This window comes from Cyanistes caeruleus, chromosome 16, assembly GCF_971803275.1.
Source record: "Cyanistes caeruleus chromosome 16, bCyaCae1.hap1.1, whole genome shotgun sequence".
Taxonomy (NCBI): Eukaryota; Metazoa; Chordata; class Aves; order Passeriformes; family Paridae; genus Cyanistes; species Cyanistes caeruleus.
In genome coordinates, this window is record NC_141716.1 from 4,883,923 (window position 1) to 4,897,485 (window position 13,563).

General features: G+C 39.3%; 1 protein-coding gene across 7 annotated transcripts in view; it reads left to right on the top strand.

Annotated features, from left to right (window-relative positions):
* OSBPL2 (oxysterol binding protein like 2) overlaps positions 1 to 13,117 on the top strand; it is a 33,625-nt gene extending 20,508 nt beyond the window's left edge. For all 7 annotated transcript variants that reach the window (XM_086852661.1, XM_086852664.1, XM_086852662.1 and 4 more), the window contains 9 exons: positions 527 to 624; positions 1,302 to 1,484; positions 3,984 to 4,091; positions 4,913 to 5,002; positions 5,638 to 5,758; positions 7,558 to 7,686; positions 8,423 to 8,546; positions 9,137 to 9,227; positions 10,413 to 13,117. In XM_086852661.1, coding sequence (XP_086708787.1) covers positions 527 to 624; positions 1,302 to 1,484; positions 3,984 to 4,091; positions 4,913 to 5,002; positions 5,638 to 5,758; positions 7,558 to 7,686; positions 8,423 to 8,546; positions 9,137 to 9,227; positions 10,413 to 10,515 — 1,047 coding nt within the window. In that variant the 3' untranslated portion in view covers positions 10,516 to 13,117. The remainder of the gene's footprint in view (positions 1 to 526; positions 625 to 1,301; positions 1,485 to 3,983; positions 4,092 to 4,912; positions 5,003 to 5,637; positions 5,759 to 7,557; positions 7,687 to 8,422; positions 8,547 to 9,136; positions 9,228 to 10,412) is intronic.
* Positions 13,118 to 13,563: the final 446 nt, after the last annotated feature.

The window sequence follows — 13,563 nt, forward strand, 5'->3', positions numbered from 1 at the left end:
CTGCTCACAGCTCTGGTTTTACCCAAGTGAAACTGGTGTGTTTATCTTGGCTCCTGTATTTGTGTGGTCCATAGCTCCATTCCACAGCCTGCAGGAGCTCCTCAGTGTCACCTGAACCTTCTGGCCTGGTTCAAGAAATCTCATCTGTGCTAGAAATAGTTCTTACCTGGCAGCAGGGAAGTGAAGCTCTGTTCCCAATGAGCTGAGGGTGGGGAGCAAAGTTGGGGGGTGGAAAGTAGATTTAAAAAACCAGGCTGATCTTCTAGAAGTGGGTGAGGCAAAGTGTAATCTGGCAGAATTTACCACAGACAATAATTCCTATTGGAAATTAGATTCTTAATAAGTGCTTATATTTCCCGACTTCTATGTCATTTATTCTATGGCTTACAAATGTTTTTGCCTTAAGCAATATAAAGCAATTCCTTTTTGGAATAATAAATACTGTAATGTGCAACAAATAAAGTACATTAAACTTAGAGTTTTAATGCACTATTCTCATAACAATGTGTTCTTAATTTGCTTACAGGCTGTAGCTGCTTTTGCAGTTTCTGCTGTAGCTTCTCAGTGGGAGAGAACTGGCAAACCATTTAACCCACTGTTAGGAGAAACCTATGAATTAACCAGGTACTAATTACTTTAAGTTGGGGAGCTGAGGCTGTTTGTGTTCTTGAGTTAGCAGACTCTCACACTAGTTTGGTTGCAGTAAAACACCACTAAAGTATATTTCTGAGTACAGCTAAAATTCTTTTCCTCAAACTATCTCCAAATTTCTGAGAGGTTTTATAAAAGCTAATAATTTTATTTTGAAGTTTAAGCAGAGTATTCTTTGATTTATTTAGAGAAAAATTGGTTCATGTTCTTCCACCAAAGACACTTCCTGAGCACACACTATTAATTAATTTAAATAGTGTTTTGTTTGTCATGTCAGATAGAGGAATCAGTCTGAAGGATTTTGAGCTTCCTCAAATAAATGGGTGGTATGTCTGCAGTAGAGTAAAGAATTTTCAGACAGATCTTTTCATGTTTCCCAAAAGGTTTCTTTATTTTCATGAGTTATTTCAGCAAAACTTCTTTAGTTGCTTTTCTGGGTAGAAATCTGGTTTGGGGTATAAAAAGAAAGTGTTCAGAGTAGAAACCCTTTCATTTCATTAATTGTAAATGTGTCATGGAACTAGAAAAGGAAAAATCTCACCTTCAGTTTAATCTAAAAATACCTCACTTTTTTTTAAAGTATCAACTCTTTTCCCTTGCAATATTAAAAATACACTTACTGTTTAATGCTCTTTTTTTGTTGTTGCCAGGGAGGACTTAGGATTTAGGTTTATATCTGAACAAGTCAGCCACCACCCACCTATTAGTGCATTTTATTCTGAAGGCCTCAATAAGGACTTCATATTTCATGGATCAATCTATCCCAAACTAAAATTCTGGGGAAAGAGTATAGAAGCAGAGCCTCGGGGAACAATTACTTTGGAGCTTCTGAAGTGAGTATGAGAAGTAAATAACTTTTTTTACTTATTGTAATAATCCTGTTGGCTTTTCAGAGATGATTACCTAAAAACCCCGTGCTGAAGAGGTTGTAAGAAATGATTTACAAGTTAATTTTCACTGCTTAATTTCAGAGCTGCTTTTTTTTCTTGATTTGTGTTATGTTTCCATAGCTGTAGCAATTTGACCCAGTTTTTTCACCATGAAAATCAGCATTTCTTACAAATTGGTTGCTACTGAAAGCTATTCTGTGAAGTCATGTAAAATTTAAATATAGAGATAAAATTCTTTACTGGGCTGTTGATGCTCATCTCAATTTTCAGTATTGCTGTTGGTTTTGGTGGTTTGTGTGGAAAGAGCTGCATCTCACAATAACTGTTCTGTGTGGTAAGGGAACAGGAGAAACTTGTCAGGATTGCCACTTCCAGAGAAGGATCAGCTTCCTACTAAAATCAAGAATGGCTCTCCAGATTGCTCCCAGGCTTGTCTCTCATAAATTACGTGATGTCCCACGAGTTTGTGTCCTGGTGGCACAAAGACTCTGGAGCTTTCCCAAGTGGGACATGAGGATGCACTAGAACAGTTGCAAATAAAGTATTCTGCATTTGGTGCTTTTATAAAAACCCTTCTGAGGCCTAATTCTGAGGTGGTTTTGAAATGTTGACTTAAGAAAGTTCTAGATATTTGGTTTCAATAAAAAACCAACTTGTCTCCCATAGCAAGCGTTGACTTTTTGTGTACGTTGTTTTGGAAGTGGTTTAATTTTTCAGCTGTTAGTATTTAATATTCCAAAGTATGGAATATGAACTGGTGTTGGAGATAAATGGTGATGGAAGTAAAGGAAATTTCATCTGAATGTAGAAGGAACTGTGAATGTTAGTGCAGAATGCAGGTGTTACCAAAATAATGTTTGTTCCTCGAGAGCCTTTCTTTCAGAAGACTGTTAAAATTCTTGCTGAGTCTAATCAAGGCTGAGATTTAAACTGGAATATAAACAATTAAAACATTTATTTTAAATAATTGCTTCAAGTTAGCAGCAAAAGTTGGAATCAAATGTTGAGTCTCTCAGTGTTGTGATTCAGACCACTCTGTTGCTTTGAGGAGTCTGAGAACTGCTCAAGGCTTGAGGGAACAAGGAGCTGTTTGGGAAGCAAAGCTGTGAGTCAGTATTAAATTGTGCCTTTTTGTTAACCATGACTATTTTTCAGAGCATTAGAAGACACTTTTCTCTCACTTCTCCCGCACAAAATGTGCTTCAATTCATCAGCCCTAACCATAAGTGCCTTGTGTTGTGTTTTGGTTTATGCTGTAAAGCTTCTGGTGTCAGAATAGTTCAAGAATCAAACTATGTTTAATGGCTGGGGGATGAATTTGAGGGATTCTGGTATTTTTTTCCCCCAGCTGAAGAGCAGTCATTGTTCTAAAGACTCCTTGAATAAAGGAGCTGTGGGAAATAGTGAGACTTCAACGATCTGTTATTTCTCTGCACTGGAAGATGACAGATGGGTTGGAAACATTACATTGGAGTGTTCTCTCCATACCAACTGGAAGTAGAAGTACAAGGCACTTTTTACACAGGACACTGCTTTTTCTGTATTTTCTGTTAAAATAGAGTTTACAAGCTTTTCTAAGATGGTCTGACTGCCTAGCAGGTAACTTCAATGTTTCTCTTACCAGCATGGAAAGATGAGTGAATTTTGACTCTGCTAGTGGCAGTAGGAATCCTGATGTGTAACTTTTTGATCATTTATGGAATAATGACTTTTAAGGATTTAGAATCTGTTAAATCACCTTAAAAGAATTTCACAAAAAAATAAACCAAAAATAAAACCAAGTGGGTAATCAATTCTAGGATCTTTCCTTCTTCTCAGTAGATCTTTGGGGAAAGGATGGAACTGAGTAGTGAACTGAATTTTAAAAGGTATGTTTGTGGAGCTTGCAGTAGTGCTGTTGTGTCCCACTGGTGTTAAACAATCAACTGAAAAAAAGCAAAAACCACTCACACCCCCAAAATTACCTTCAGTGGCACTGGAACAGGCCTCAAATACTGTTAAGAAAACTTGTGGCATGTTTCTGGAAGCCACTTAGGCAATTTACTGCTGCTTCAGCAATTGAATAGAAGACACAGTGAGGCATTAGTTTATTAGTCTGGTTCTCCTGCAAATACGATGTTTTATCACTAAAAACTTAAAAAATGCAAATGAAAAATATTAATTCCTGGCCTGCTCTTTATGTTGGGCTGAAATTTGTAATCCAGAGCACAGCAGCTGTAAAACATAAGGGAGAAGAATAAGGGCAATATCAATTTATTAACTTGCACTAATGCTTGGATACAAGACATTGTTGGCTTGTAAAGAAAAGTCTGTTTCTCTTCTGTTTTGAAGCTGGGTGCTGGCTTTTCAGAGGAGTGCTAAATATTTTACCCTGCCAGAATTGAAAACAGGCTTCCATCTCAAACTCAAGAAAATGATTTCTTTCTCTTATTTCCTTGACAGGCACAATGAAGCTTACACATGGACAAATCCAACCTGTTGTGTACATAATGTAATTATTGGTAAACTGTGGTTAGAACAGTACGGAGTGGTAGAAATTGTAAATCACAGGTAATGCTGATCATGAACCTGGGGGCTGTAGAGGTTGTTGTGGTCATTTGTGTTACAGAGCAGATTTTGGTTTTTGTCTCCTGACAAATGCAAACTCTCCCTAGTCCTGGGCTTGCTGTCATAATATTATTAATGAAAAGGCACAAAGCCAGATGGCTTATGGAGAGCAAAGGTTTTACATTTGTGAGTTACCCATCCAAATTCAGCCCCTTTGCCAGAGAACAGAAATTAAATTTAACTCCAGAACCACTACATGGAGTAAGTGCCAGAGGCAGATTGGACCTCCATGGTGTTGATTGTGATTTGTCAGTTTTTTAGTTTAGATAATGGAGAATATCTTAAATTAAGGGCATGGCACAGAAGAATGTCTGCAGTGTTGGGAAATAGGAACTTAGAGAGTGTCAACTGCTCTGCCAACTGTCTGTGTGAAAGCTTTCTACTTATATAAAATAAATTACTTTCAAATTGATGAGGGAAAGAAGTTTGTGAGGTTTACTCCTGCACACATTGCTCTGTCAATAAATGAGAGCATCAATCCAAGAAGCTGCTGTTTGATACTTCTCATAGCATCAAATCTGTAATCCTGTCTCCTGTACTTGCACAAAATTTGTTAGTTCTGTAGAATTTTGAAATTCATGTGCCATTTTTAATGCCCTGGTCAGATAAAAAAAAACCATAGTTAAATAAAAATAATTATATATGTATATGTAACTAACCAGCAGCTAACTGTAACTATATTTAAAAAGCTAAATAAGGTAAAATAAATGTTCTGGTGTATTTAGGGGCTTGCTTCTCTAAGCATGTACTTGTTTCCTCCACAGTACTGGAGATAAATGTGTCCTTAATTTTAAACCATGTGGACTGTTTGGGAAAGAGCTTCACAGAGTAGAGGGATACATCCAGGACAAGCAGTAAGTGATAAAACCCTCTTGGTCTCTCTGTTTTTGAGCACTGGGGCATTTCTTTTGCTGGTGTAGAGACCACAGTGATGTGACTTTAAAGTGCTGGTAATGTACTTTGTAACTCATTTTGTTCTCTGTGCCAGTATTAAACCCCATGATTCCAGGATGATAATTTTTAAGCATTATTAGAAAAACTCTCTAGTCCATGTTTTGGAAATAAAGGGAAAATGCAGAGTAGGTGCAAATGATTTGCTATTGGTCATAATTCCAGTCTTCAGTTTAAAAGAATGAAAATGTGGTTGCTATAAGTTTTTAATTAACCCAAACCTGTTTTGTGACTCTGAGTCTCTGTATTATAATTGGCTTTGATGTACCCACATTCATTTAACAGTGGCAAAAGCATGTGACTGTCATGAGCATCTGTTCTGGAGGGCTGGAATGAGCTGTGAAACCTTTACTTTGCCTATCAAACATCTGTGTTTTCTAAGAATCCCCCATTCTGTGATTCTGTGAAATCTGCAAATAGAAACATAAAATACAGTGAAGTAAGGAGCTGAGTATTTAATATAGATCAGAATCTGCAAGGCTTGGCTTAGCAGGCTCAATCAGAAGGAAGAGCTCAGTGTCCTTTGCTGTCTCTGCAGCAGGAAGAAGCTGTGTGTGATCTATGGCAAGTGGACAGAATGTTTGTGGAGCACTGATCCCACCACATATGAGACCTACAAAAAGAGTGAGAAGAGAGGTGGTGAGCAGAAGAAGAAGTCGGTAAGGTGAAGGATTCTTTAGGGAGGAAAAGGTTCTGAAATGTCTGAAATAAAATCAAAACATTTTATTTGGGTGAATGAAGGATAAAAACTGTCATTTGGTAGGGGATGGATGGGGCAGTGAGAAGGCACCTGGCACTTGGAGTTTGCAGGATGTAGTGTGAGCTGCTGGCATGGAAGGATCTCATAGGAATGGTGTCTGCTAGAGATTGGTCAGAGAGAAATCATCAAATATCAACCCCCAAGCTGATGTTTTCCAGTCCTTGAGTAAGGAAGATGGCTCTACTTCCAACTCCAGCAGTAAAAATACTAGGATCTGAGCATTAAAAACAATCACAATTTTGTTTAAGTCAGATATGCTTTTTGGTGATGCAGATTTTCAGAACTTATGATGTAGGAAATCTTTACAACAAAGAGGTCTGGAAACATGCAGGGGTTTTACTTCATGTGTAAGCAGTGTCAGGTAAGTTGCTGCCAAAACCTCAGTGTCACATGGAAAATGGGAAATATTGTATGGTGCAGCAGAGAACTCTGGGTTTTCTTATATCAACAGTTACTCATTGAAAATGAAAAGTTAAACAGAAGCTAATCACTCTTGTTGTTAAGAGGCTCAAACTTTAAAAGTATTCACATCAGAAGAATCTAGAGCAACAACAGGCCTTGCTTTTGGCTCTGGATTCCATCATGGTACAGGCTTGTACTTTGACTCTTTTTAAAAAAATAATAAGGTTCTGTTCATCTTAAGAAAATCAACTCTTTCTTTCCTTCCTTCCTGTTGAGACTATATTTAGATGGAGAACTGTCTAACAGTAAACCAGATGTTGACATGGAAAGTAGCCTAGAAGTGACTTTTTAAATAATGAATACTCAAACCAAATTATTGAAATTAGACTCTTAACCATATGGAGCTGTTTTCTAGTGTATGAAACAGGCCCTGTTTAACCTAGTAGGGTATTTTTGATTGAAACAAATGAGCCATGTCAGAGAAGGCAGAAAGAAAATAGAAAGGGGGTGGGAGTGAGGAAAACTGTTACTGTCACTCCAGGATGTTATTGCCTCAAACTTCCCTTCTGGTTGGTGTGGTTTTAAATGGGTTCTCATGGTGAAATCCTCTAAAATTCCACAGTGCTGCTGTCTGTGTCCTGCAGCAGTCAGATTCTCTCAGATTCTCAGAGCAGCCTCCTGAACCATTGGAGTTTTCTATGTGCAGCACAGCAGTGCAGCTGGTAACAAAGGAACTTTGAAGGAAACTCAGTGTATTCATAAACTTAAGGACACAGTCCTCACAGTGAGAAAACTGGCAGTGATAATTGTGATTGGAGTCTGGATCAGACTGAAACAAGGGCCTGTCTTTTTTTAACCACACATCCGAATGTTTTGCAGATATCCAAAAACAGGTGTGCCCTATTTATGACTTAAGAACTAACTTGGGAACTGGTTTAAATTTCAGTCTCTTCTCATTTGCACTTGAAGAAATAATGGTCATATGAGGTGAAAATAACCTATGGCATAGGATAGAAGGGAAGCTGGAGAAAACACTTCTGAAAGACATTAATTTACTCTTATTACTATTACTGATTTTTTTTAAACAGATATCTAAGTTTTATTTAAGTCTTGGGAGACTATTCAGGGATATCAGGAGCAAGATATGATAAAAATGAGAGGGACTGTATGAGGAAAAGCAAACAGGAGGGATGAGGCAGGAGTACAGGAATGTCTCAAATGTGAACAGATTCTTCAGGATCCTAGATGAAATCCAATGTTCCTTTGTTCCTCTGCCAAATGTTATCTCTGTTTCAGAGTGAAGAAGATATTAAATCTGAAAATGATGAGGCTGATGATATGCCAGAGGTTCAAGACACGGTGCAGTTCATACCAGGCAGTAAATTGCTTTGGAGAATAAACTGTAGGCCACCAAACTCATCACAGGTAACTCTTCCAGTCAGCCTGTGCCTTGCTCTATGCTGGTGACTTGTTTAGGGGAGCACCAGTAATGGTCCAGGGAGCCTTGTTGCAGTGTCTCTCCTTGGCATAGGACCAGGCTCTGGTGCTTCTTGCTGCACTGAAATTACACTCCAGCAAGCTCTGCTTCAGTCCTGTGCTGAAAGCAGCCCTGCAGTGCCTGAGCTGGCACAGGGAATGCAGGCTCCAAGTGCAGCTGGGAATCTGGAGACTGAGGTGAACCTGTCTGGGAGATCTTTGCACTGAGAGTGGCTAAAATATGGATATACATTCTCTTCTGCTGACCCTGCTGTTCCAAGACAAGCTGCTACAGGGTGCAGTAAATGAGCAGCTGGATATTCATTTCCATAGTTTCAACAAGACTTTTCGGTCTTTTAGGTGTGGGTGGTTTTGTTTTGTTCTTCTTTTTCCTAAAAATCATGATGTTAAATATCAATATTGTAGAAAATCTGTCTTATTCCTCACAAGCAAAGACTGCTTAGAAAATGAAAGCTATGATTTCTATCCCCATCTGCCCTTTCTTGTTCCTTCCCTCCAAAAAAGTCCAGCTGGTGTTGTAGGAAGCTAACCTTGCCTTCAGGGCAGCCAGCAGGGGTTTGACTCAGCAATTTCTCTTGGAAGGTTTGTTGTACCCATTCATTGTAGGAAAGCCAGCACTGCTTTGCTGGAATAACTTTTGTGTTCTCTTTAATTTGCTTTTCAGATGTACAATTTCACCAGTTTTGCTGTGAGCCTCAACGAGCTGGAAAAGGGCATGGAAGCGATATTGGCTCCCACGGACTGCCGGCTCCGTCCGGACATCAGGAACATGGAGAATGGGAACATGGGTATGTGCTTGATGCAGGAAACAGTCTTCAGTTTCTCATTCCTAGAGCAGCCTTAGCTCTTTTCATCCTGTGCACTGAACATGCTTTTGAACAGTGTTTGATGTCTGTTTTCTCCCAGAAAAGCCTGGGAGAGCAGATGCATCCCAGGTAGATCCCAGGGCTGCTATCCTGTGTTAGGATGTGTTTGCATGTTTGTTAACTTGGGAGGAGCTGCAGATGTGCTCCACTTGCTCTGGAGTTTGTCTGGAGAGACATGTGTTGAGCAGACATGCTCTGCTGCTCTGGTGTTTGTCAGAGGAAACACATGGCCAAATAGTGAAAAAACCCACTCTCTCTGTTATGCCTAATCTGAGTTCTTCCCTGATGTCTCAGTGCAGTGTTTCTGAGAGAGAAAACACCAACATTTCAGTTTCAGCTCTGTTTGTGGCAGCAATTTTTCTGAAGTGAGTTTTAGGTTTTTGTTGCTAAAGATGGTGTACAAATGCTTTCTTGTGCTTGAATGAATTCTGTTTCATTTCTATGGTCTTTCCTTTTCTGCATTTTTGTTTCTTTTTTGCTAAATTACCAATTTCTCTTGTAACATTGTCTAGATGTGGCAAGCAAAGAGAAAGAGAGACTAGAAGAGAAACAAAGAGCTGCTCGCAAGGAACGTGCAAAGGATGATGTGGAGTGGCACACACGGTAAGGAGCAAGGAAAGAGGAGTTTGTTTTAGCTTGGAACAGTTGGGGACACTGCTTGAATTGTTTTTATTCAGGACAGCACATGTCTGATTGCTTCCACGACAGCACAATTTGTAGTGTCATGTAGAGCATTGATAGATCAACAATTAAGTATGTAGCTGGAAGCCAAAATTGCTGATAAGTCTGTCCTGGATAAATTATCTAATAATAAATGCTGAAACCTGTCATAATCAACTACTGTGGTAATGCTGGATTATTTTTTTTTAACCTACAGAGGTCATGTTTTTGTTAGAATGAGTGTTAAAATGTTAAATGTCATCTCTCCTTCAACCAGTTCCTGTCCAGCTTTTTTGGAAGTTGAGCAAGACATTGTGGCCCTCTAGGGTCTTTTATTTTCACACTCTTTGGATTTCTTGGCTCGGATACTAAAGAAATTGCTTTTTTGATTGCATATTCAAGTGATTTCTGAGTCACAGAGTGCATCAGGGAATGATGTGTGATTTGGCTGCTGCTCCCACAGGGTGCTTTTCACAGCTGCCAGTGCTGTGCAGTCAAGTGTGTGTTCATGGCCAGTCACTGCAGTTGTTTTCTTCAAAGGAAAGAACTTTGGGATGCTCCATGATTTTATGAAATTCAGAAGAGAAAGCATTCTTTTCCCAAAGCCTGGAGGAGTAGCTACAGATTAGTTCCAGTTAATGCCTTGAACAATCTCTTCCAGAGAATACAAAATTGGTTTTGGTTAATGTGGTTAAAAAGTGAGCAGCTGTTGATGTTCTGTGCAGGACACAGCTCAATAGAACAGAAACTGTTTCCTTTTGGGACAAATTTCCAAAAATGATTGTGTAACTGACTTGGCCTTCTTTTGAAGTAAAAATTAATATATATAATCTAGAGTATCAAGGTTATTTTTACTTGGAATAGGACAGCAATTTTAAAATCCATTTAATACTCCCTGACTTTATGCTAAAATAAAAGGTTCTCTACAAGGTGGTGATAATTGTGTAGGAAGTTCAATGATTTTCATGTTCAGACTATTTCCTGAGAATTTTTATAAGAAATACCAGCATATTTTTAGAATGTTTTATGAAAGAAGCAAAACCCTGTTTTTTTTTTTTTCCCTGTTAATAACTGTTCATTCTGATTGCTTTTTTCTTTTATTGTTTCTCTTTCTTTTTTGTGTTACAGATGGTTTCATCAAGGCACTAACCCATACACTGGGACTCCAGATTGGCTGTACTCAGGTGGTTATTTTGATAGAAATTTCTCAGACTGTCCAGACATATACTGAAATTCCAGAACCAATTGCTCATTTCATCCGGACATCTAGTCACTAGATTTCATTCCAAGCCAGTTACTCTGGTTTTGTTGATAGCAAAAACCAGCTTTTCTAAGTAAATTTTAACAGAAATTCTGTCAGTCAACAATCAATGATTTAATTATCACTAATGTTGGATTGCCAAATATTTAAATACTGTTGTGCTCATTCCATAAAGCTGTACCTGAAATCAAGTTTTCACTAATTTTCAGAGGGACCTTTGGTTCTCCATTTCCTCCCCTAGTTTCTCTGGCAGGAGGATACGCTGTATCTGTAGAGCACATAACATCCTTGAAAACTACTTAACTTCAATAAAATAGAGATAATATCCTTGTTACTTAGTACAATAGCGAAGAAGCTGAAGTTTTTGGCACTCCCAGCAGGGATGAAAAGCCAATATGGTACCAAGAGGATCAAACCCAGTCCTGTCACACTCCCTGTACTGTATGTAGCATTCCCCAGGGACGGGAGCTCCCAGCCCCGCTCTCAACAATTCCATAACTGAGAGACTCGGGACACAGAACCCAGCCCGAGCCTCTCTCACTGTAGTAGTCTGTTACAGAGTCTTCACAACTTTGGGACACTGTGAGCATTAAACTGTATACCTGTGATAAATCCCATAGAGCATACGTTAGAAGGGAAGGGCGCGCCCAAAATGTGCTTTTCCTGAGGTCAAATGCTGTTCTTACCATAGGAGAAGCTTTGGAAGCAATAGCAGGAATGTCCAGGTGGTTCCAATGTACAATATATCGCTTGCTACCACTCGGAGGCTTAACTCTTCTGCACTACCTTTGGCAGCTTTGGCACTGTGTATGCTTCTAGACTAAACTTTCCTTTGGAAGCACTTCCGTGTGTGTATCCACACAGGTTCATGTTTTGGGCAAGTTTTGGTTTGCATGTTTCTCATTATTAGGTCATGTCTGTTTTGTATGTTGTGATAAAGCAGAATCAATTTAAAGCTTTGGCAGAGTTATACCTATTACAAGTTTCCTGTGAGCACGTGATATCAAAGAGTGGGATTTTTTTTTTGTTCCACATCAAGCCATCGAAGCCATATAATACTGGAAATAATCAATTACTGAACTGATGCATTAATTTTCTTTCAAGTGGTACACTTCAGGGGCCAGGGTGGGGAGAGAAGCTTAAAAAATTAGGTCCAGTAATTAAAACTAATTGTAATATTGCTGCTTCTTTTATGAAATTTTTAATTGAGTAACCATTGAAAATGGAGAGTGGCTGTGCTGCTGTGAAGTTTACAGTAATTTAGAGATTGTTGGTGTTAAGTGCCAGCAACATGAAGAGTTCAAGAAAGAACTGGTCTGATTTGTGTCCAAAACATCTGTGATTTCATCCAGAAAGTAGATTTTGGAAGTGTTTCTCAGCCACAGGATGAAAAAGCAGAAGAAAATTAGCATATCCATAGAGAAATTCTTCTATCAAATCCTGTGTAGAACAGTTAGATTACATTTCTGGGAAATTTACATTCTGGAAATTTCCAGAAATTTACATTTCTGGAAAAATAAGAGACGCTGTAAAACTTCAAGGCAGTAAGGAAGGGAACAGTCTGAAACTTTTTTATGGCAACTTGATTCTATTGCCAAAATTTGTACCTTGTGTTAATGGAAGTCCTCAGAACTTGAGCTGGACTTACTGGCACAGTGGGGTTTGTGTTTGTTCCTAGTGCGGGCACAGACACTTCTGAAAAGACACTGCTGATCCACATGGAACAGCATAAAAATAGTTTTGATAAAAACCTGAGCTTTAACGACAGTGTCAGGCACTGTTAACCCCTTTCCAAACCCACTACACGTGTGCCATAGGGAATTTTTTGTTAGGTGAGGATTAAAAGGAATCACATGTTAGACCAGTGGGAGTTTAAAACTTGCTTTAATTACATAGTATGTTCAATGCTGGAGTGATGTTTTTAAAACAAAGCGTATAAATAGAAATTGCCTGAATGGAAAAAAACTGTACAGATGTTCTGTTTCTAAGAGGAGGTGTACAGGTTAGCATCCCTTTTGTCTAAGCCAGGATTTAAATTCAAAGAACTAAAGCCTTGTCATTATGTGAAAGCATGAAACAATTGTACCAACACGTTTAATCCAAACTTCACTATAGAATCTTCATGGGATATAAAAAGAAACCAGGAACATTTCCAGTGTAAGAACACTTCATTAGTTACATCTTCACCCCCGTCTCCCCTTCCTTTAGTCTGAGGTTTTCAGTAAAATTTCAGATTAGTTCCAAACCCATTTTTCTAATTTATTGCTCTTCATTGGCAACACTTTCAGAACCCTTTCCTTGCGCTGCCAACACTGCTCTGCTTGGCCAGCCAAGCATTCCTAATGCTCTCAAAGTCCAAAAGTTTTTATTTTCGATGCAGATCTCGCCTCAGTAGTTTACGTGTCAAAACATTTAATAACTTTGCACCTTTTGAAAGAATGTCACTTTTATAACTTGATTAAACACTGTATATAAGATAACTGTGTTAGTATATGTTATTACAGCTACATAGAGAAACTAGCTAGAAAGAAATTATAATAAATACTTAATAAATACCCTTTGGGCCTCTGGATGGTGACAGAGATTTTTGTGGACAAATGGGGGTGGAGGGTGGGGGGGAGGACTCTGGCTTTGCTCAGCCAGCTCTGGGGCTGTACTTTGATTCCATTGTGATGTTCGCTGGCCAAAGATGACTTAAATTGAAGCATTGGACAGCTGCAGCTGTGGGTGGAGGTGTGCAGCGGGGCTCTGTTCCTCAGCACCTTTGCCCTGCAGTCCGTGGGGTGATGCGGGTTGTGAGGGCTGTGTGGTGCTGGTGGTGCCGGATCCGAAACCTGCAGGTGCCGGGAATTGGCAGCGGGAAGAGCCATGGGAGTGCTCCCAGCACTGAGACCTCACCTTGCTGTGGTGATGGAGAGGCCAGCTGTGAGGGCTGTGTGGTGCTGGTGGTGCCGGATCCGAAACCTGCAGGTGCCGGGAATTGGCAGCGGGAAGAGCCATGGGAGTGCTCCCAGCACT